This window comes from Trematomus bernacchii, unplaced genomic scaffold (genome assembly GCF_902827165.1).
Source record: "Trematomus bernacchii unplaced genomic scaffold, fTreBer1.1, whole genome shotgun sequence".
Lineage (NCBI taxonomy): Eukaryota > Metazoa > Chordata > Actinopteri > Perciformes > Nototheniidae > Trematomus > Trematomus bernacchii.
In genome coordinates this window covers 3,992,669-4,015,375 of record NW_022987771.1, presented here as the reverse complement: position 1 = coordinate 4,015,375, position 22,707 = coordinate 3,992,669, and the positions used below count along the sequence as shown (strand labels likewise).

General features: G+C 38.8%; 1 protein-coding gene across 1 annotated transcript; it reads left to right on the top strand.

Annotated features, from left to right (window-relative positions):
- The first annotated feature begins 1,285 nt into the window (after window positions 1–1,285).
- On the top strand, window positions 1,286–11,288 carry npffr1l2 (neuropeptide FF receptor 1 like 2). Its single transcript, XM_034148541.1, has 3 exons — window positions 1,286–1,625; window positions 9,141–9,240; window positions 10,328–11,288. Exons 1-3 carry the CDS (start codon window positions 1,475–1,477, stop codon window positions 11,286–11,288), a joined length of 1,212 nt encoding a protein of 403 aa, XP_034004432.1. The 5' UTR covers window positions 1,286–1,474.
- Window positions 11,289–22,707: the final 11,419 nt, after the last annotated feature.

The following is a 22,707-nucleotide window of genomic DNA, read 5'->3' as shown; positions in this document are numbered from 1 at the left end:
AAAATCAGGGTTACTCTCACAAACAATGAAATTCAGAAACTAACAATTGTTCGCTAATTCATCATTCTGAGTTACTGACGCTGTTCCTTTCAAGCTTTCTTATCTTGCTCGGCACAAAGGCGGTTTACAATGAGAGCGGTGGCAGATTTAGTTTTTCTAAATGTTCTCAACAAAGGGTCGCCTGATTGTGGCGGACAGAAGTCAGCTTCTCATTTTTAGATGGAGACCTTTGATTCTGTCGGCTGAAATGTTGCTTAAAGACTGATGTGTTCGGAAAGTTTATAACGCATAAATCATCTGAAATCCAATAAAGAGCATGACTCACGATGAACTCTAGTTTTTACAGATATAATAGCATCCAAGAACGACTTCCACTTTCTTTGAAACACTACACCAGATGTGTCAAACACAACTTCACCAAGGGCCACATTGTTTAAAAGAAAAATCACATTTAAGGCCAGACATACAGTATATACATTTTTGACATGTTATTCTAGCATTTATTTCATTACATTTATACAAGCAGTCAAACATTCACCCAACTCGTACACCCAATGGGCCTGAATATGAAAAGTCAATGGTTGTGTGGAACATCTGATAAAACATTTAAAGAGTTAAGGATTATTGATGCTTTAAATATCATTCTGGTATGCAAGTCTGCCTCCTAAAAGCATAGAAGTTACGTTACAATTTCACTCATTTTGTCTATGTCACAGACCTAAATATGTTGCATCAGTGTTGGCATGCTATTAAGTGACAAAGATCGACCTATTTACAGTCACCAAGCATTTTCTCCTTCATGCAAGTTGAAGGAAGCTACAACTACATGGGCTGGAAAATGTATAGAGAACCTCAAATGATATGAGGGCAGGATCCAAATTTGCAAGGGTCCCTGAGTTTGAATACGTCCCAATCATCGAATACTTTTCAGTGATTACTGTCCGGTGACATTTCTCCTCCGTCTGTGGATACAATGAGAGGAATGGAAAAAGGGCAAAAGTTGAATTTATAACGAATGAAAAAGCCGGCGAGAACATTTTTCTTTTCTACTTCTATGGCTCTGCGCTCCCTTTCAGTACTGCAGACATACATCCAATTCTCAAAACAAATAGCGTCAACGACTAAACAAAATAACTAACAATACCATAACCGTTTTGACAATAGTCAAGACATGACCAATACATTCTGAGTTGGGGACACACCTAAAATAATCTCTGTTTGATTCCCCCTGCAGGGTTGGTTCATCCCAATAATGGAGGTCCTGGACAACATGTTCGAGGAGGGATCAGCCAGCACAGAAGCCTTTACAAATGCCAGCCTACATGATGTCGCAAACATCACCAACATCACCAACATCACCAACATCACCAACATCACCAACATCCCCAACATCACCTATTTCCCGTACTATCAACACTCTCTCTATGTGGCCGTGAGCTACATCCTGGCCTACTTCTTCATCTTCCTGCTGTGCATGGCGGGAAACATCTTGGTGTGTTTGATCGTGTTGAAAAACCGTTGTATGCGCACGGTCACCAATCTCTTCATCTTCAATCTGGCAATCAGTGACCTGTTGGTGGGCATCTTCTGCATCCCTACAACCCTGGTGGACAACCTCATCACAGGTAATACCGACTTAAAGGTCTCCTATTATGCTATTTTTAGGCCTATATTATGGGTCTCAGATATATACAAATATATAAAAAACATGTATATGATGTGTTTTGCCCAAAATACCAAACAGATCATGCGTTTTAGACATCCCTCATATCCCTCTGTTTCAGCCCTGGTAGAGGAATGCTGATTCTGGGTCCTTAGCTTGAAAAAAACTAAAATAGCAGGTGGAGCAAATGCCTGCTCAGAATTACCCGGCAGATACAGCTAAATGCTCCCGTGATTAAATACCATCATGTTGCAAACCACTTCAAGGATTATTTCTGAAACAGCATGGAGCTCAAATGCTTTTTCTCTTGCGGGTTTACCACAAGGTGAGTTCCTTTTTTTACACATGCGCTCTCTCCAGTACAGGTTAGCTCTGAGTGTTAGCGATGCTTGCTAATGTAAACAAAGACCATATTAGGTCCAAAACACGTCGGGCATTGATTCTGATAGCAACTTTCTGATAGTGCTGTAGGTCCACATTGCCAATATTACGTCATATCGGACGCAAATCTGGATCAGCTCCGTTGTACCCCCGTTTTTAGAGATTTGGGTACGGAGGAAAAGAGAGAGGGTTTTATTTTCTGACGCTGCGTGAGTTCCCCAACACACCGGGGACACATATTTATGTATAAAAGATATCAAAAAGTGCATTTTGCATGATAGGTCCCCTTTAAGTTTATTTCAAGACGGACACTCTACCAGAATAAGTCTAATATACAATATCATGTACAGTATATACAGGATATATTGTTCTATGGAAGATGAGTAAATTACTCCAGTACAGTTTTGAGCACAAATATAGTCATATCATTTATTTCTTAGGATGCCGGAGGAAGGAAGGGAACAGGAACAAGGGCCTCCAGAGAGTGAAATTAGCAATAACAAGTTTATATGTTTTGTTTTAGTCAGCCTCCATCTAGACAAAACTGTCAAACTAGCGTAGGATACGTGTATACAGTATACTAGTTTATTAATAAGTGACCAAGATTTTTCTTAAAAATAACAGTGACCAAGACATCTTTAAAATACGAGCGAACAAGAGCCAACTTCATATTCTAAGTGATAAGGAAAGGACTGAAATGGAGAGCACACCACTAAAGTCCTCTTGTCACAAAACACTGAAAGTCTCCTTCTCTCTCTTTCCTTAGCTCTCCTACTTTATTAAAACCTCTTAAGGACGACGGTCCCCCCAGTGGACCCCCCCCCCACCGTTTTTTTTCAAGACTGTGTCTCAGGGCTTCTTCACATTTATGAAACTATTAATGTGTAGCACCAGATTAACGGGAAGAAGCTCAGCTAACTGAAGATATGAACCATTTTTACCAAAACAAAACACAAGGGTAATACCAAGCCTCTGAATTAGCACTAAGCGAAAAAATGCTAACGCACTTTAGCACAGAACTCAAGATAAAGATACCCTTATTACTTATCGTAGCTGCACATACAATATATCCGATTAAAGCTGAGACTCCACAGATTATATAGGTATAGTATCATCACTGAGCGATCCGAATTTGCGACAGGGGAAGCAAACACAGACATCACAACACGTACCTTTACGGAGCTTTTACGGGAGATCGTCTCACCGTAGCTGTCAATCTGATCAAAAGACGTGTTCAATGGCATTAAAACGAGAAAAAACGCGGCTGCATCGGTTGATCCATAGGTTAATAATGTATCTGTGGCTTTGAAAAAATTATTTATAATCCATAATTCAATTTTTATGTAAAAATCGGAGCAAAAAAGTTAGCTGCTAATGGTAGCCAACAGAGTGTATGCAGCTTCCGGTTTTGGCCACGCGTCACTCTCACTCCTTATTTGTTAATGTGTTGGTGTGTATAGAACTTCCCCTCGATTCCATTGGCTCTAGCGGTTATAAAGAGATTTCATTCATCAAAATCGACCAAGGGGGGCCAGAGATAGGTCAAATCCACCCAAATGACCCCAGAAGTGTTTTTTTTGTGCTAAATCTCTCTAAAAAGGTCAAATGTCACTTGTTTTGCATCAATCTTGATACAGGGTACTTATTATATGTTGTACTTTGGATTCCTAAAGCTTTTAGTCTACCTTACCATCATCCAAGGGTGGTTTTCACTATAAGTAAAAAAGAATTTTTGGACGGACACTATAATTTACAGTTTTTTACTATGTTCAATCTGAATTTTCTTTAAAATAAAAAACATCTATATTGATTCTGACTTTTCTACATCCAAATCACAGGTTTATCATTACTTTGAGAAAAAAGATTATTAATTTAACCCTTTTAGAAGGGAAGATATGGTCATTTGTTCTTGGAATGTCATTTTCGAGCCTGAGACCTGAAAAACAGGCTCAGGGTGGAACAGGTTAAAAGTACATTGACCCTTACGGAGCGTCCACACAGCAGCGTTAAAAAATCTTGAAACGCTTCTGCCCATTCACTTTGAATGGGGTGACGTCACTTTGCCTCACTTTTCGCCGAACTGCATTGTGGGCAGGCGAGCGGAGATTTTCAGGATCTTCAGGATTCAAAGTTGAGCAATGTTCAACTTTTGAAGCTGAGGTGGAAGCGTCAGCCAATCAAATCCTGTGTATGCAAATCTGACAGTTCAAGCGCTAGCCAATCAAACCGCGTGTATGCTGGGAGAGACATACCGCAGGTCATTTCCTCATATTCCAAAAAATGGAGGAGAAATTAGCGGTAGGGAATCACCCGGTGCTTTATGACCAGTCCCTATTTACCTACCGGGATATAAACCGGAGGAGCCAGGCATGGAGGGAGGTGGCAGAGACAGTGGTATGTTTTCGCCTGTTTGGGGAGTTTATATCCAGTTTACTTCGGGCTTTTTTGCTTCGTATGTCGGGGGCGGGAGATTCATGTGATTGGTTGTTGGTGCCTTGCTCGCAAAAAATCCCCAAGCTTCAGATACGCCCACCTCCAAGATTTTTTTAACGCTGCTGTGTGGACGGTCCGTTATACAGAGTGGGCTTCAGACTCAGCTGCTCTCCCACTCAGGATGTCTGTTTTAAGTGTCCTTCGTGAAAATAGAAGTCAAGTCAAAGTCAACTTTATTGTCAATCTATCAGTTTGTGTGTACAGACAGAGAGATCGAAATACAGTTTCCCACAATCCCGAATACAAAAACAAAGATATATTAAAAGATGTATATACATACAATCAACAGACACATTTGTACATACAGTAGCACACATTAAAACATAAATACAAGCACAACCATCAATATACACAAAATAACAGTCACTTCAATGTGCTTTGGTTGTGTCCTTTCTTGTGTCCTTCCAACCACTAAACCACTTTTACAACCTTAAAATGTACCAATCCTTTGTTTTCTATAAGCTCTCTCAAAAAGCCTTACTTATACCTCATGCCGGTTACATCGGTGGTCATGGAAGTCTTTCTGTAGATGCTATAGTATAGTATAGATTTTCACATTATATTTGAGCTTTCTGTAGCATATATTGTTACCTACAGCATACCGTTTCTCAAAACTCATATGAGATTCAAGATTCAAGATTTAAAGATTTAAGGCTTTTATTGTCATTCGTACATACAGTCATGGGCGTAATTTCCACTGGGGACAGGGGGGACATGTCCCCCCCACTTTTCAAAATCCCATTTGTGTCCCCCCCACTTTTTAAATGTGTTTATTATTTTATTTTTTTACGCAAGCGGTCATCGTCACGGAGGATTGGGTTGTTGTTAGCATTTGGTGCTAGCTCGGAGCTAACGGAGATTAGTAGCTGTTTCAACAATAAGGAGAGGGAGAGCTCTCTGCTGTCGGACTGAGAGAGATAACGCTCAGGGAGGTAAAGGACTCGCTGAGCGATTAGATTGTAAACTTTAGTCTAGTTATCTCAGTGGGTCTCAAACGGTTTGGTCATCTATGTAAACAAATATTTCCATCTATGTAATATTAGTTGTATATAAAATAAGTTAAGAAATCCTTCCAATGTGTACTATCTATAGGTCAGTACAAAAATAAAAAAACACAGTTTCAAAGGGGAGTGATTAGTCAAATATGCATAAATAAAAAGGAAGAAAGCAGACTAGGTAAGATAAAGATATAGAGAGGAGTTTATCAATGATTTGTTATTGCTTGTGAGCATATTCTAATGGCTTTTTGATTATTGAAATATATACAGTTCTGTTTTATATGAGTGTTGAGAACTGTATCCATACATCTCTTCATTTGTGCACCAGATTGATGCATTTAGCTTCGATTTAAAGAAAACAAATCTTCCCGGGGTGCATGCCCCGGGACCCCCCTAGAGGATGTGAGGTCATCACAAATAAAACAGGTTCACATGGATAGGATACTAGATAAGTGTGCACACTCATTATATACACTACACATTTTTCTTGGATTTGTTAACACTATAGTCCCTAATATATTTGTAGAAAGGCAGGAAATTAAATTAAATTGAGAACATTTTTCATTGCGGAGGACCCCCTGTTTTGTGTCCCCCCCACTTCTCAAACCAAAGTTACACCCTTGCATACAGTAGCTACAGTGCAGTTATGTCGATGAAAATCTTAGGTCACAGGCACCTCCAACAGTGCAACACAATAAAACTGATAATAGTGCAAGTAAATACAATCACATTACCAAAATATCTCCTCCCATTGGTAAATGTCAAGTCTATCTTAGAGAGAAAAAGACAACCTTGCCTGACCTGGGATCCATACTTCTACTTTTTTATATAGTTATAAATATGTGTACAAAACAGGCGAAGTTGATTTGAAATAGCAATATGAGCCAGTGATTCTAGTGTGTATGGTTTAATTAAGAAGAAATAATTAATCCCACATGTCTACCTGTCAAATTTGTTTTTGCATTTAATCGTTTATTTGAAGAGGGACATTGATGAACATTTAAAACAAATAATGCTTTAAAAACGTAAACATGCCCGATTTTACCTTTGAGCTAGTTTCCATCCGTAGTCCCTCACATACAACATTTAAGAACATGACATTTATATACATAGCAAAATAAATACATGATATGCAGAAAGAGCATGAGCAGCATATAAGCATTTACCACATGGCAGTACAATGTAGCAGCAATGATATATAAAGTGCAGGAGAAGATACAAGGGCTACATCAAGTGCAAGAGGAGATGCCCCTGTATTGAAGTGCAAATAACATTAGATCGCAGCGGCATCCTTATAGTTCACATCAAAACTGCACATACAGACCCTCGTCAGTGTGAAACAGCACTTGCAATTTCACAGATTAATCACAGGTGCTGGCAATCATCTAGTTTGATTACCTCTACAAATAGAAAGAGAGAACATTGTACGCCATAGGAGATCACATCAGGCACACAGTGCTGTTCATGAGTTAGAAACTATCTCCTACACCTGACGTGAAATCAACTGTTGTTAACTTTCACACTAACAGGCTGTGAATAAAGAGGGAGATTGACAATTAAAGAGCCAGTCATCAGTTATCTTAATAAGGTATAATAGATCTGCAAGAACACCTCTGTTGTGCAATACCAATTATGTATATATTCCTTCAAATGTGGATCTATGAACTCAATAATATGGCTCACCTAATGTTGGCATTTTGCCACAAGTAATTAGACTTACGCCTATTCCTTAGTCTTTGTCAATATTTATTCAAATACTCATGTCTTTGTGAATTGGAATATCAAAATAATACACAATTTGTTCCCAACACAAGACTTTGATTTCTTGTTTTTTCTTTAAAAAGTGACTGTTTTGTTCTGTCGTCGCCCCCACTGATTCAGCGTACAGCTGTATTTGATTATTTCTTCAAACAAACAACATAGTTAAAAGGAGTTTTATCTACTACAAATTTTCGAAAAGTGAATGTTAAGTTTTGTCTCTCTGTACAAATAATTAGCCATGTTTTTCTGTGTGTTCTTTGAGAAGCCCAACCTAAACTTTAGAAACCTTCAAGTTTTTAGCCGGAAGCATTTAAATCCTCCATTTAAAATATGAAAATGGTTTTATCTTATATTTCAGGCATCTGTTTAAGATGTACCATATGTGAGTCGTTGTGTTGAGGTTCGGATAGTTCTTCAAATGTAGTTAAAGGGGACCTATCATGCAAAATGCACTTTTGTACGTCTTTTATACATGAATATGTGTCCCCGGTGTTCCAGGGAACTCACCAAGTGTCAGAAAACACAACCCTCTCTATTTTCCTCCATACCCAAATCTCTAAAAAAGGGGCTGCAACGGATCTGATACAGACTGATCCAGATTTGAACACTTCTATGTCGTCACAGAAGTGGCGCTACGGCTATTGGGCCAACTCTCCACCTATCAGGGGAATGTGGGGTTGGGCCACGGCCGGCCATTGCCGCTCGAAAGCGCTGGAGACGCTGTAGTACATATGCCAGGCCTGTAAGTGGCGCTGTAGTCTGCCACAAAAGCAGCGAAGAAGACTTCCCGCCCATACTGTAGTTACCATGGTTACCCTTCTGTTTATTCTCCGCTGTGGCTTTTTTTCTCCCTCCCCGAGGCAAGCGTTTGCTCCCGCTGCTTTAATTCAATGCAATCCCTCCCCATCGAGGCAAGCACTGTAATTCTCTCCAGTTAGTCCACCAGCAGATGACAAACACCCACCTCTCCGCCTCTTCCAAGGAACGAGGGGACCGTGCGGCAGAGTTTCAGTTTCAGTTACTTTCGCCGGTCAAGATGTCCGTTAAAGTTTAAATCTTCCGGACAAAATTAGAAAAGTGCCGGTCAAACGTCTTCTTTGTTATTTATTGAGCTTTAAAACGAATAACGACTCTATATAATAAAACACGGAGGACGGAGATCTCTTTTTCTCCCCCTCTTCTGACAGCCCAGCAGCTGATCAGAGCACGTCTCCCCTCTCCTGCAGGGGGGCGTGGTCAGCAGAATCAGACCCGTAGACAGCAAACAGCACATAGAGCGAAATGAGGCATGGCTAAAATGCATGATCTGTTTGATATTTTGAAAACAGAAACGTATAAATATACCTTATATAGGTATGGCCCTACAATATATCATTTAAATATAGCATGATAGGTCCACTTTAAGTAAAAAACATTATTTGATTACTCAATGGAGAAAAACCCCAATATCCATTATTCTGTGTCCTTGTCTAAAAGGCAGAACATTCATAGTCCACATTCACCGTATTACCTTTTTTGTACATTCAACGTATTATTATGATGAATTGGAAATAACATAAACCAGATTAATTATTGACAATTGTTTAAAAGACTTTATGGATTTATTGTCAATTGAACTGAGCTCTTTGAATATTTCCATGGAGGTGATCGACCCTGGATCTCGAGAAGACCTCATTTACACAATAGGCGATTACATTGATGTTTGGTAATTGACCTATTTACCTGTTTCTTGAACAACAATCAGTACAATCAACTGATCTAGGGTGTCTCAAAGAGGGATAATCATGTCAGTGAATTACCAGCTTGAGTTCCTCTCTGATGAGATGTTATCCTTTCTTCCACAGGTTGGCCTTTTTCCAATTCAGTGTGTAAGATGAGCGGCTTTGTGCAAGGAGTGTCTGTTTCTGCTTCAGTCTTCACTCTGGTGGCCATAGCTGTTGAGAGGTGAGTTTGTTGTTATTCCCATATTTACCAGTCTACTTTGTCTCCATTTCCCCATCGCACATTTCCAGGGACACAGAACATAACCAAATATTATTTATTGTGTTTATTTTTTACTGCAGTGAGAGTTGCCAAAGAAATGTCGTTGTACTTTGTATGATGACAATACAGATATATTCTATTCAATTCTAATATGGAACAGTTTTAAGGCCGGCCAAACGGAGAAAAAGAGGACGATTTCCTTTTATTTTGGATTTTGAGAACTCGAAACGTTGAGAACAAATCTGGATTACAATTTGTTTGGAATAAAATAAAAATATCTGGAATAAATGTTGAACCTTTGAGAATAAATCTAACTATTGCATTTATGAAATATATGAAAACTCTTTTTTTTACCAAATACAAAATAAAATATCTTCCCTTTCTCATTTATTTCAACTTATACCTGACCCCAATACTCTTCTGTGACAGAACATTTGAATATGGAAAATATCTCTATTTCTTAGATGGGCATTCAACTTGATTTTAAAACCTAAATGATGAATGTAAAACATAATTGGAAAATAAAAGTATAAAGCAAGAAGTATTTTAGTTAAATATAATTTTTGGTATATGTAAAGACATATATATCATATATAACTAACTGTTGGGGAAATACTGAATGTACTCTTCCAATATCAGAGTACACATGATAACAAAGGTATCCCAACTGTAGCTGTGTACATGACAGGATGTATGATTACCTAGAAGAGCATCAGGACTGTTTTAGGCATATGATAGCTATGTGATTAACATGATGATTCAGCCTCTATGGAGATAGACATATGACAAGCATGATCATTTCTGACGTGGAGCTAATCTGAACTAAACATTGAATACTGCTTTCTATTCCTCCATCTTGTGACTGTGTAACTCCCTCTCTTGGATATCAGCATGTGAAGGACACTGTTCAGGAACTAGTTGATGCTCTGTATGTGATGACTACTCCCATTCTGGAGAGGATCAGAAATACATGGATCCTGAGATTGAAGCTCAAGCCGGTGACGAGTGAGATTTTCCTAACACTAACATGCAATGCTTTCATCTTTAGGTTTCGGTGTGTAGTGTACCCTCTTCAACCCAAGCCCACTGTTCTGGTTGCGAAGGGGGCCATCGTGTTCATCTGGACGCTAGCAGTGGCTATCATGTGTCCTGCTGCTGTGGCTCTGACTGTGGATAAAGTTCCTTTCCACTACATGGTGCTCAATAATGACTTCAACCAAACGCTCCCCCTGTACTCCTGCTACGAGAACTTTGCCAGCCCTCAGATAAGAAAGGTTTACACGTCGGTTCTGTTTGCTTTCATCTACCTGGTGCCGCTCACCGTCATCATGCTCATGTACGGGAGTATCGGAGTCAAGTTGTGGTCTTCTGTGATTGCAAGGGCTGGCCAGCCATTGATCTCCCAGAAAAAGATCAGGGTGATAAAGATGCTCATCTTGGTGGCTCTGATCTTCATGCTGTCCTGGCTGCCGCTGTGGACCCTCATGATGATGACTGACTACGCAGGCTTCGACCGGGACCAGGTGGAACTTCTGACCAGCTACATCTTTCCCTTCGCCCACTGGCTGGCTTTCTCCAACTCCAGCATCAACCCTATCATCTACGGCTACTACAACGAGAACTTTAAGAAGGGTTTCCAGGCTGTTTGCAAGTCTCGACCCTTCGGTTGCCTCATGCAGTGCCAGCTGTGGAGCAGGGTGGTCAGATGGGGGAGGAAAGACCAGTCTGTGCAAGCACCTGGTAGAGAGTCTGATGTCAGAGATGCCACTATCAATCACAATCGTCTAGTCTTGGGAGTGAGGAATCGAGTCCATAACGTCAACCAGCTGACTGAATTAGCCGAGGTGGATAAGAGTCTAAAGGTAGGGTCTGTGGTGGTCCACTCAGAGAGAAGGCTTTCAGATCAAGGGTTAGAAATGGCGGTAGTACAAAATAAAGGAAGCAATAGTGAGGAGTCAGAGGGGGCAAGTCCACAGGCAGCTTCAGTGTATCAGGCGTGGGACATCTGAAGTTCACACTGTTACCCATACATGAACCCAACAAAGCCATTGTATGTTGCATTGTAGATCCAAGGAAGAGACTAGTATCAATTGTCAGATTTTGAATGTGTATCGAGCCACTCTTTGGTATGATGGATACCCATAGTTCTAGGCAATGCCTCATCTATAATATTAACACTTTGCAAATTGCTTCATGGCCATGATCAGTCAATCAGGGACACCATAGATGACAGCACTCGAGGTGGCACAATGTACTTTAGGGCGATTGTATATTTGAGAAATATTCCCTTACTGTAGATAAGCACAACAATGTACAAGATTGCCACGATTTAGACAGCTAAGCAAGTCCAAAAGTATTGTTAAAGCTAAAAGAAAGTTTGAACAATATGTTGGTTTTGCACTTATTATTTCACGACAGTAATTTCTAGCCCAGTACTTTAAGCAGCCGTTTTTTTAACCAACATTAGAAGTATTCCCATTGGTCCAACATCTCATCATCCCGTAAACAATTGTTTGGATGGCCCATTGCTCTAGAATCACACATTCTCCTAACAAACAGAGACACATGGCTTTTTCTACACACTATGGTGAGGGCATGCACGATATCTCTCTGACTCTGAGTGTTCTATATTCTTACCATTATCCTAACCAATCTCAATCCTCATTCATAAACCTAACCCACCCAAATGGCCAAGTAGTGGCAGTTTGGATAACAAAACAGGAATGTCCAATGAAGCTATTCTACTTTATATCAGCAATATTCTACTAAGTTCTAGACAGATTTTAATGTAGGACAAGGATGATTTGGAGGCAATGTGGAGAATAAATTGAAATGGCCAATAAGATGAAGAGGGAAGGCAAGGCTGACCATGGTTTGACACATCACAATGGTGTAAGAGCCTGTTGTTTCTGCTCCTCTCTGCCTATCAGCAAAACAATTGGCTGAGCACGATAGTGTGACGATAATGTAAGTCTTCACATGCAATGTCCAGTTAGTATTTATCAGGGGCTTGACGATTACAACGAGAAGGGACCTACTTAATGGCACGCCTGCATGTTTTAAATTGTATTGTTAAGTATGATGTGCTATCTAAATCTAATGACAGAAGCGATTTGGTTTAGACAGCACTTTAATAGAAGCTACGGAGAATTGATTTGCTTAGACTCTGAAAGGCGTTCGTTCTAAGCATCCGGACATTATGTGCAATCTTCTCATCATGGCACTTGTCATGTTGTGTGTTCATATTGTCACATTCAATCGCCTCAGACAGAAATGGCAGCAGAAATAGAACCCATACAAACCCAGTCAGACGGAAATGGAGCGTGTTTTGAAAATGCACATGCTTGTGTTGTTCTTGACAGTGCTTTTATCATCAAGTGTTAACAATGATCGTTGGTTGGCTACAAATTACCTCAAAACTATTTTGACAAGGATTTTGTTTCAGTTATGAAGTAAAAATACAAACAAGTACTCTTTGAGACTTTGGGACAACGATAATGGACCTATTCATTAATGGCTTCGTTACAGTTAATAAACCATTTGAAGGTGGACACGTTGGTCTTACTAGTTGCCTCTACAGAGGTCATGTGGAGTTATTGTAATTAACAACACAATTCATCTACCTCCACAACATTGCAGAAGAGTGAAACTCATTGTAAGCTCTCCTTACAGTATTATAAAGTATTATAAAGGCAAAAGCTCTTGGTCAACTACCTCAATGTCTATAAGAAACACAATATTGTAAATAGCCTCTACCTGACAAGCATGACACCTTTAAAAAACGTTCAAGTATTCAAAATGCAAAGTCAGGATAAATATAATCAAACATGTTGTTTGCAATAGAGACACAACATAGTCGAGAACACCAGTCTGCCTTCAGCCTAATCGTTGACATGAAGTCATGTGACTGTGGTGTAGTTTGTTTATAACACAAATCATATCAATGGTATTAATAGGTGGAGATTGTCTTGCTGAACAAAATGTGCAAGTGCCATAGAGTATTTATTCTGCAATAATTCAAAATCCAATGGAGGAATCCAATAGGCTTTTTGTCGAGGGAACCAGGGTTACGGTAACAACCGGGTCAGCGTACTAATAAGACACACTCGGTTCTGAATCCCTTTCGTATAAAACAAATCGTATACTGTATAAGGGAAGAAGTTGTTGATACCCGTGGAAAACAAATGAATGGGTGGATGAAATAAATACACTAAATCACATATCTTGGAGTAAAAAAAACAACCCTTACAGACCGTAGGAGCTTGATTAGCTTCAGGATCCCTGATGACTCAAATCTGTCTTTTATGGCACAAGAAAAAGGTTGCAAGGAAAGTTTGAAGAGGGTAATTACACAAGACACTGCATGTCCGCCAAGAGACACAGACTGTCTGGAAACTAATAATACCTATACAGACACACAAGAAGACAGAAAAATACCAACATTATAATAGTTTGAAAAAGCCCATTGTACTTCGTAAAATACAGAACATTGTGTCTCGTTTTCAGTGCCATTGCTCTATGTTATAAAACAAAAATCGATATAAATCGGGTTATGTTTGAATGAGCATTTTCTTTCAATGCTTTTATTGTTGATTGTATTGTATACATACTCCGATATATTTTTCAAAACATTATGACCATGAACATAAAAAACGAAGTAAGAACAGAATAAGAAACACTCACAGCTGTACAAATAATATAGTATCCGAATATTAAAAGAAATATACTGTATGCAGGGAAAGACATTCATTTCTGTCTTAAGATCAAAAACACATTTAAGGTGTTGTAACTATGGCTGTTGGATAAAGGGAAAAATGACTTAGCATTACATTAATCAATATCAGAAATATGTACAATAAATGTGCTACAGTAAATAAAAAATATGGATAAAATAGAGTTCTTGCTTTAAACCCAAAGTGCTCTATAAAATGTAGAAAACCAGAGATACCTGGCTCTAATCTCTCTGTGTGATGCAGCGTAATCTCCCGCCCACGTGAACTACCCATTTTCCTCTATGCACGCATCAAAAAGCATCAAAAGTAATACAGAGTTTGAATTATATTTGCATATTTTCTCAGCTAGACAACATGCAATGTAGTGAATGTGAATGTAGTGAATTACTAACGTGCAGGTGTCTCACTGTGCCTTGATTTGGTAGTAATTGTGTAGGAATTATGTTTGTAAAACGGTCAATGTGCGGCATTATAAGCTTAGTTTTTGCTTGTGTGATAAAATGATTACTTTCCAGGAAGATATTGACATTGACTTGCCATTAAGGTTATTTCTTTAAAGGGGCATTATACAGTATTCAGTTTACAAATAAAAAGGTGCAGAACTCGGATATGAAAAAGTGGTAATATTTGTATTGCTAAGCTGTCACTGTTGTGGTGTAACTTGAATGTGTTCCCGGGTTGTGTCTTTGTTAACATGTGCATTATTATTATTGTATATTTTAGCAGAACAATCTATCAATCAATCAATCAATCACATTTATTTATAGCGGATTTACAGCATAAGGGATTAAACTGTCTTTAGATTTGCATTGGAAATGTGAAGCTCAGGTGTCAGTCATGGACAACAAGGCACAGAGTAACTTGTTATTACTTTTGAATTCATTTGAATGTATTACTGATATCAGCAAGTACTCAATGTGAATTATTTAAGTGGAAATACCATGATGCCAGCTCTGGAGGAAACAAAATATGTGAACTTGAATACTTTATGTTTGTGGCTTGCAATGCAAAACCGTACATTTAAAAAAGTGTGTAAAACGTATGCTTTTATCTTGCTGTGTAACTGGCTGTATTTATGTTTCTCTTAATGTAATATGGTTCCATTGATGTGTCTTTTATTGATATTTCTGTATTCAAGCCCTTATATTGTTTGCTTGAAGAGTCCTCTTTGATGTTGTGCTCTTTAGTGGGAAATGTATGCAAAATGCATTGGAGGAATGAAGAAGCCTCTTTGTTCAGCTGCCACCTCAAAGCTACCAGCAGCACTTTAGTTTCCTGTCCGAAGATGGAAAGATAATGGGAATTAATTCTGTGTGATTGCCTTGAAATATCAACCTGAACAAAATGTATATTTCAAACATGCTTTCACATCCGTCGCGGTCGACACTTCTGTATTTGTGTATAGCTGGACGCTAAATTATGTGTTACAGTAATAGCGGCTAAATGTGAAATGCTCCTCTGGTGCGGTTATTATTAACTGTATGCTATTTTTTTTAAATGTAATGCACATATTATGATTTGTATGCGTTTGCCAGGTTGTATGCAGCAATGTGTTCATGTTTAATCTGTGATGTTGTGTGGTTTCAAAATAAATGATTTCCTCAAAGGGCTTTCTGTTCTGTGTTCTGCTGATTATACGAAGAAGACACTTCAGAAACTCAAAGCTGGTGCCCGACTGCAAACCAGTTGCTCGTGTTTCCACTGCAGTTCTGCCGGCTCTCGGACCTGAAAACTGGCGAGATTAGCACCAAAAATAGCGAGATTAGCAATAACAGTTTATGACGAGTATGATGAACAGTAGAAACAGAAGTAGGAGTACCAAGAAAGAAAAGTGTCTCGACCACAACCACACACATAAACATCACTCAACATTAACCAGGCATACGTGTGACAAACCATTTTACTAAACTTTAAACAACCAGCTGTTCTTATACCACACCAGCAACACCATTTGTTTTGCTATCAAGCTAAGGGGCGGGTCATCTCTAAGCGGTTGACCAATCACAACAGAGCCGGCCAGCTAACCAATCAGAGCAGACTGGGCTCTGGTTTCAGACAGAGGGTGAAAAAAGGTGCTGCAGCACAGGCAGTATGAGAAAAATAAAGAGCTTTTTGAACATTAAAGCGTGGAGACATGCCCCAGTAAAGGCACTAAATACAGATATAAAAAATAGCATCATAGGGACCCTTAAAGTACCCTAAAACTTGACTAAATGCACATAGTTAAATTCTACTCATGGTTATATTTTGTAATCAGAAAAACCAAAATAAACTCTTTTAAATTAAATCACAGGTCCATAAATAAACTGTATGTAGTGAAAATGAGTCTGAATTGTGCAGCTCAAATTATTGTTGTATGTGAACTGTTTTAGCCCCGTCAAATGATTTGAATCTAGAACATTTAATAGTATCTAACAGCAGAACTAGAATTGTAAACGACACCCAGCTTTATAACACTGTGTGACAAACTCAGGACATTTGTTTACTTTGCTTTCCCCGGGCTTACATTTTTCTCCAAGTTTCATCAAAGCATGAAATGAACCTAATCATTTCCCCTCAGCTGGGCACATTTTCAGTTGAATAGAAGCTTTCTGCTCACTTTTGTACTCAGTGTGAGCGGAGGTTGAAGAACTGCGCTGTACATCAGGCCGACGTTATATATCTGAGAGCTGAAAGAGAGTTATCCCTGACTTCTGTGTACAGCCTGAACGAATCAACTGGGTAGATAAATGGACGGATGAATAGAATGAAAGGAATAATTTGTTATATTCAAATCTATTGAAAGCCTTTTGTTGCACATTTCTTTGGAGGATATACGGATTTATCTCCAGGGTTCCTGCACCTTTTCTAAAGTTACATTACAGCACTTTTCTTCAAAATGCCTGTTCAGGTCTTTCCAGCACTCTATAAAGTATATAGAGAAAATCAAATGTTTTGCTTTTGTAAAACGTTGAGCTGTTGTATGGTGTTACACAACCTTGTATTTTAGGTTTGAAATGTTCACAGGGACACATGTAAAGTTACACTGCAGCTCCTCAGAAGTCATTCTGCCGAAAACAGGGCTTGACAGCAACTATTTTGAGAAATATTCAATCAATTCTTGGCCTTATTACTACCCAAAATAAAGACAATACTCATGAAACATTACACACACTCACAACAAACAGTAACATAACAACCACAAAGCAACGAAAAATGCTGTAAAATACAAGAAACATTAACATTAACAGAGCTCAACAGGCGCCCCCACAGATGCTGGTCGAAAACACTGAGGCCCAACGTTAGCAACAATTCAGACGTAAGCAAGGCAGAACTTGCAATCTGATTGGCTATGAAGGCTATGACACAACATCGGCACCTTTGGCTTCAACATTAGAGGGATTTACTCGAACCTCTGAAAGCCTCAGATCAGATTTTCAACATGGAAACAGCAAAGGATGAAATCTAATTCAATAAAAGCTCCAATTTATATCAGCTGCAAGTGAGCCATAGAGTAGCAATGAAATGACACGAGTAGACTGATGGAAACAACCTTTGTAAATTAGACATTGCTTTTATAAGTAGAAATATATACTAAATTATATATACTTACAATCTCTAGAATATAGAGAAGACTTTGCTAGTCCATCTCTGATATAACCCCTTGTCCAGAGGTGGGAAGTAGTGGAGTACAAATACTTTGTTACTGTACTTAAGTACATTTTTCTGGTATCAGTACTTTACTCCACTACTTATTTTTCTGACGACTTTTTACTTTGACTTCTTACATTTTGTACCCAAATACCTGTACTTTCTACTTCTTACATGTTGAACACAAATACCTGTACTTTCTACTTCTTACATTTTGAACACAAATACCTGTACTTTCTACTTCTTACATGTTGAACACAAATACCTGTACTTTCTACTTCTTACATTTTGTACCCAAATACCTGTACTTTCTACTTCTTACATGTTGAACACAAATACCTGTACTTTCTACTTCTTACACTTTGAACACAAATACCTGTACTTTCTACTTCTTACATGTTGAACACAAATACCTGTACTTTCTACTTCTTACATTTTGTACCCAAATACCTGTACTTTCTACTTCTTACATGTTGAACACAAATACCTGTACTTTCTACTTCTTACATGTTGAACACAAATACCTGTACTTTCTACTTCTTACATGTTGAACCCAAATACCTGTACTTTCTACTTCTTACATTTTCCAAACAGGCTGGTTCCTTTAGTTTGAATGTGTGTTTGGTGGCGTGATCATTATTATTTAGAGTCATTGCGTGCCTATTGATTTGAACACGATCCGTGTATCCATCACTTCCTGGTCTTCTCTAAAGAAGAGGGACCAATGAAAACGTTGTCATGTTGCCGTTGTTCAGCATGGAAACATTCATTAGCTAACAATGACATTATTGTTCTATTAATATAAAGGGAGGTCAGGTACTCTTTAAAACAGCTGCTAGTTATGGGTACTTTTTACTTAAGAACATTTCAAAGCCCTCTTTACTTTTACTTGAGTAAAGAAGTTTAGTCAGTACTTCTACTTTTACCAGAGTATTTTTAAACACGAGTATCTGTACTTCTACTTGAGTGAAGGATGTGTGTACTTTTGCCTTCTCTGCCTTTGTCACACTGTGATAACATGTAAGACATGCAAAGCAAAAATAATTACAGCAATAAAGATAATGGTAATATATCTTTTTCTAATCCGTGCTAGTGAACCATTAACTATTTATTTGTTTTTGTGGTTGAGGTCTACAATTAAAAGTCTTGCATCATATCAATGGGGATCATGGCTGTTGTAAATATTTATCACGGTTGTAATCATGGATGGATTAATGAATATGCAACTCAAACTGATATACAAAATACAAATAAAAAACACAACAATGACCTCAACAAACAACAAACACTGAACAAGATAGTTCTTGTGTGGTTAACGGCTGAAACCATGAACAATTTGGGGTCATAAAGGTGTTTTTACTTAACCACTGCTACTGTTATCCTAGCTCTCTGCTCTGGTAAGTAAAAAAACATCCTCTTTTGTTTTGCTGATCCATTTTAGGAAGTACTGCGACATTAAATGGCCAATACAATCTTATAATTCAGTGTTTAGTGCTTAAGAGGGTTTGGCTTATTTGAAGCTAATCAGAATCAGAAACAGGTTTATCACCAGGTAGGTTGACACGTACGAGGAATTTGACTTGGTGTCATGGTTCATACAGTAACAGTAAAAAAAAACTTTAAAAAAACGAACTAACTATTTAAGGGAACACTATAATAACATTAAAAAAATACTAAAAAATATAGTAAAATATAGAATTAAAATAAAGCAGTATTAATATTGAAATAGAGTGTAATAAAATATAAAATATGTGCAGTAAAAAAAACAGATATTGTAAACATTGTGTGTGTGGGGGAAACTTCTGAAGCAATTGGAAACAGGACTCAGAGAGACACGATGGAGAGCTGGAGCTTTGATGGCAAACACTGACGGTTTATTTGGAGCTTCGGCCGGAGAATTCACAAGACATGTCACGGGCCACGGTCTGACCACACGTCAGAGATGCCACAATCAATTCTGAAGCACCCTCCTGTAGCTCCAGGTTTGAACTAGTTCAGAGTGTAGTAATCAACATTCTTCAATAGATAGACTAAACAGCTGAGGACACTGGAACACATTTGTTGTCGCTTATGGCTCGAGGTCATCTACACCCCGAGAAGGATGTGTTCCAGGTGTCCCACAACAATAACTATCTCTGACTGAGAGTTGCCCGGTCACAAACTGGTAACATCAACAAAATGCTAGGGCAGCCCCTCCTTAAGGGAGATAGCAGCTGCCCAAGGCTGGGCATCTGCGTCAGAGGGCGAGAGGTAAACATGTATACAGAATTATTCCCTGGCAGTGTGCATAAAAGTACTTGTATGATTCATTAACCTTCTTATTCCTGCACCTGGAGAAGCATCTCAGTAATTGTTATGTAATCTGCTGCATTCATTTGTGTGGAATGTGTGTTATATAGAAGTAAAAGCTCGGCATGGAGGTCTGATCACGGTGTGAGGCAAAGGTCGGAAAGGTAACACGAAAGAGGCTGCATACTATGCACATTCAATTAAAAAGCAGCGATCGCTAAATGTACTGCAGGTTCATACTGAGCGCTACAGTAAATGCCCCACTGAGCTCTATAAGCCCAACCAGGAACATCATATGGTTCATTATGCTCTATACGATGTTGCTAAGTAGACATGGTTTTCCTTAGGCTAAGGACTTTTTCTAAGCAGAAGAATCACTGTGCAATCGATAAGAACATTGTGCCGTTGGACGCAGTAAACTCCCTCTTGTTGTAGCAATTATAGTAATAATAATAATAACAATACATTACATTTGTATAGCGCCTTTCAAGGTGAACAAACAAACAAACAAAAGGGGCAAATAATGAAGTAAAACATTGAATAAATAGCAGTAGGAGTGGAAGCAGGGGGACTGTGATGGGTTAGGGGTCAAAGGCCATGGTGAACAGGTTAATTTATGTGGCAAATGGGTTTTTTTCATGGCTTTTACCAAACAATATTTCAAAGAAAACAACATTTTCACAAATAACAAGCCCTTAGGTTTTAGTAATTAGTCAAAGTTTCTCTGAGAGATGCATATTTGAGGGAGAATGTACCCTTTACTACTGGGTCCATAAAATGACATTTACAGTCATCAGTTATATAATAGTCGGAGGCGTGTGGCGCAGTGGGACTAGTGCGTTGGTGTTGGGATCAGGGGAGCACAGGTTCAAACCCCACTGCAGTCAGCATGTCGTTGTGTCCCTGGGCAAGACACTTCACCCCAAATTGCTCCTGTGGGGATTGTCCACAGTATTGAGTATGTAAGTCGCTTTGGATAAAAGCGTCTAACAAGTAACATGTAATAAGATAAACCTTTATGTGATATTAGAAACATGCAGGTGTCTTAGCAGCAACCAGATGAGGGAAGTAAATGTACTATACTTTAGTATAATTTTGAGCTATATTACACTTGAGTTTTTCCATTTTATGCTACGTTGTACTTCTACTCCACTACAGTTCAGAGGTACATGGTGTACTTTTACTCCACTACATGTATTTAATACCTTTAGTTACTTTACAGATGTGGATGAATGATGTGAAATATAATCAAGTGTTAAATCAGACTTTAGTTCCACCTGGAGTAAATTCACAAGCTACTCTGTAGTATACAAAGTCATTCAAACTAGCTGCACCTTTACCAGCTTTGAGAACACTTTCATGATCAATCATTATAAAACATATAACAATGAGAATAACAATGATTGCTGACCTGCAGACAGAATAAATGAAACCAAGCAGGTCTCCATCTGAAGCTGTAGTGGAGGCAAAAGGTAAAAAGGGGGGATTATTTTGTATCCTTGTTGTGTGTTATAAATGCTTCTTTTGTTTCAGTTCATTGCATTTCATTGTGTACTATACTTGTTGTTCTCAGCAGTCCTTTAATTGACTGTTTCCAGTAGAGAGACTTCCAATAACTACTTTCCCTTTTAAAAATGCAAAGTGCAAGACATAACATATTATTCTGAAATGGACTGATCTGCATAACGAGTACTTTTACTTTTGATACTTTAAGTATTTGTTGATGCCAATGCTTTTGTACTTTTACTTGGGAAACATTTTGACTTGTAACAGAGTATTCCTACACTCTAGTACTTCTACTCAAGTACAATAACTGAGTACTTCTCCCATTTCTGGCAGCAACAGTAACAAGGGTGAAACACAGGATAGGACATATATACAGATATCATCAATCAATCAATGTTTATTTATATAGCCCAATATCACAAATGTTATATTTGTCTCAGTGGACTTCACAGTTTGTAGTCCAGGACTCCGGATCCAGGACTCAGGACTCAGGATCCAGGACTCAGGACTAAGGATCCAGGACTCAGGACTAAAGATCCAGGACTCAGGATCCAGGACTCCGGATCCAGGACTCAGGACTCAGGATCCAGGACTCAGGATCCAGGACTTAGGACTAAGGATCCAGGACTCAGGATCCAGGACTTAGGACTAAGGATCCAGGACTCAGGATCCAGGACTCAGGATCCAGGACACATGATTCAGGATCCAGGACACAGGACCGCAGCAACAGGATCAGCCACGACTCAGGATCCCGGCATAGATAGACACCAAAAAGAAATTTGGGGGAAGCTGGGTTATTGGGAACATGAGAGTACACAGGTACAGACAGAGAGAAGGAAGAAGTAAGGTGTCCCCCGACAGTCTAAGCCTATAGCAGCAAAACTAACGTGTCTACGTACATGGACTCCCTTAGGATAGGTTGAGGGAAAGGGGTAGCAAGTAAGAAGTAAGGAACAGAGGTGGAGAGGCACAACGTGTCTACGTACATGGACTCCCTTAGGATAGGTTGAGGGAAAGGGGTAGCAAGTAACAATTAAGAAGTAAGATATGTTTAGTTATGAGTTAAATATATAAACATCTCAATTTGGATCTGCCAGCCCAACTATTGAGTGTCCGTGGAGCGATGAGTCTGATGAGCAAACTAACATTGGGGTGAGAATACACACACTTTCCACAAACAGCTGAAACTCAGAGTGAGAATAACAGTGGTATGTTTTCCGCTTCGTTACGATACTTTAAATTGGGTGTATTATACATATACTTTCATATT

What these genes read in the sequence shown, in the direction of transcription:
- npffr1l2 (XM_034148541.1), top strand. Translation starts at nt 1,475, where the DNA reads ATGGCGGGAAACATCTTGGTGTGTTTGATCGTGTTGAAAAACCGTTGT. An exon ending in GGTGGACAACCTCATCACAG is followed by an intron (nt 1,626 to 9,140) that starts GTAATACCGACT and finishes TTTCTTCCACAG; the next exon opens with GTTGGCCTTTTTCCAATTCA. An exon ending in GTGGCCATAGCTGTTGAGAG is followed by an intron (nt 9,241 to 10,327) that starts GTGAGTTTGTTG and finishes TTTCATCTTTAG; the next exon opens with GTTTCGGTGTGTAGTGTACC.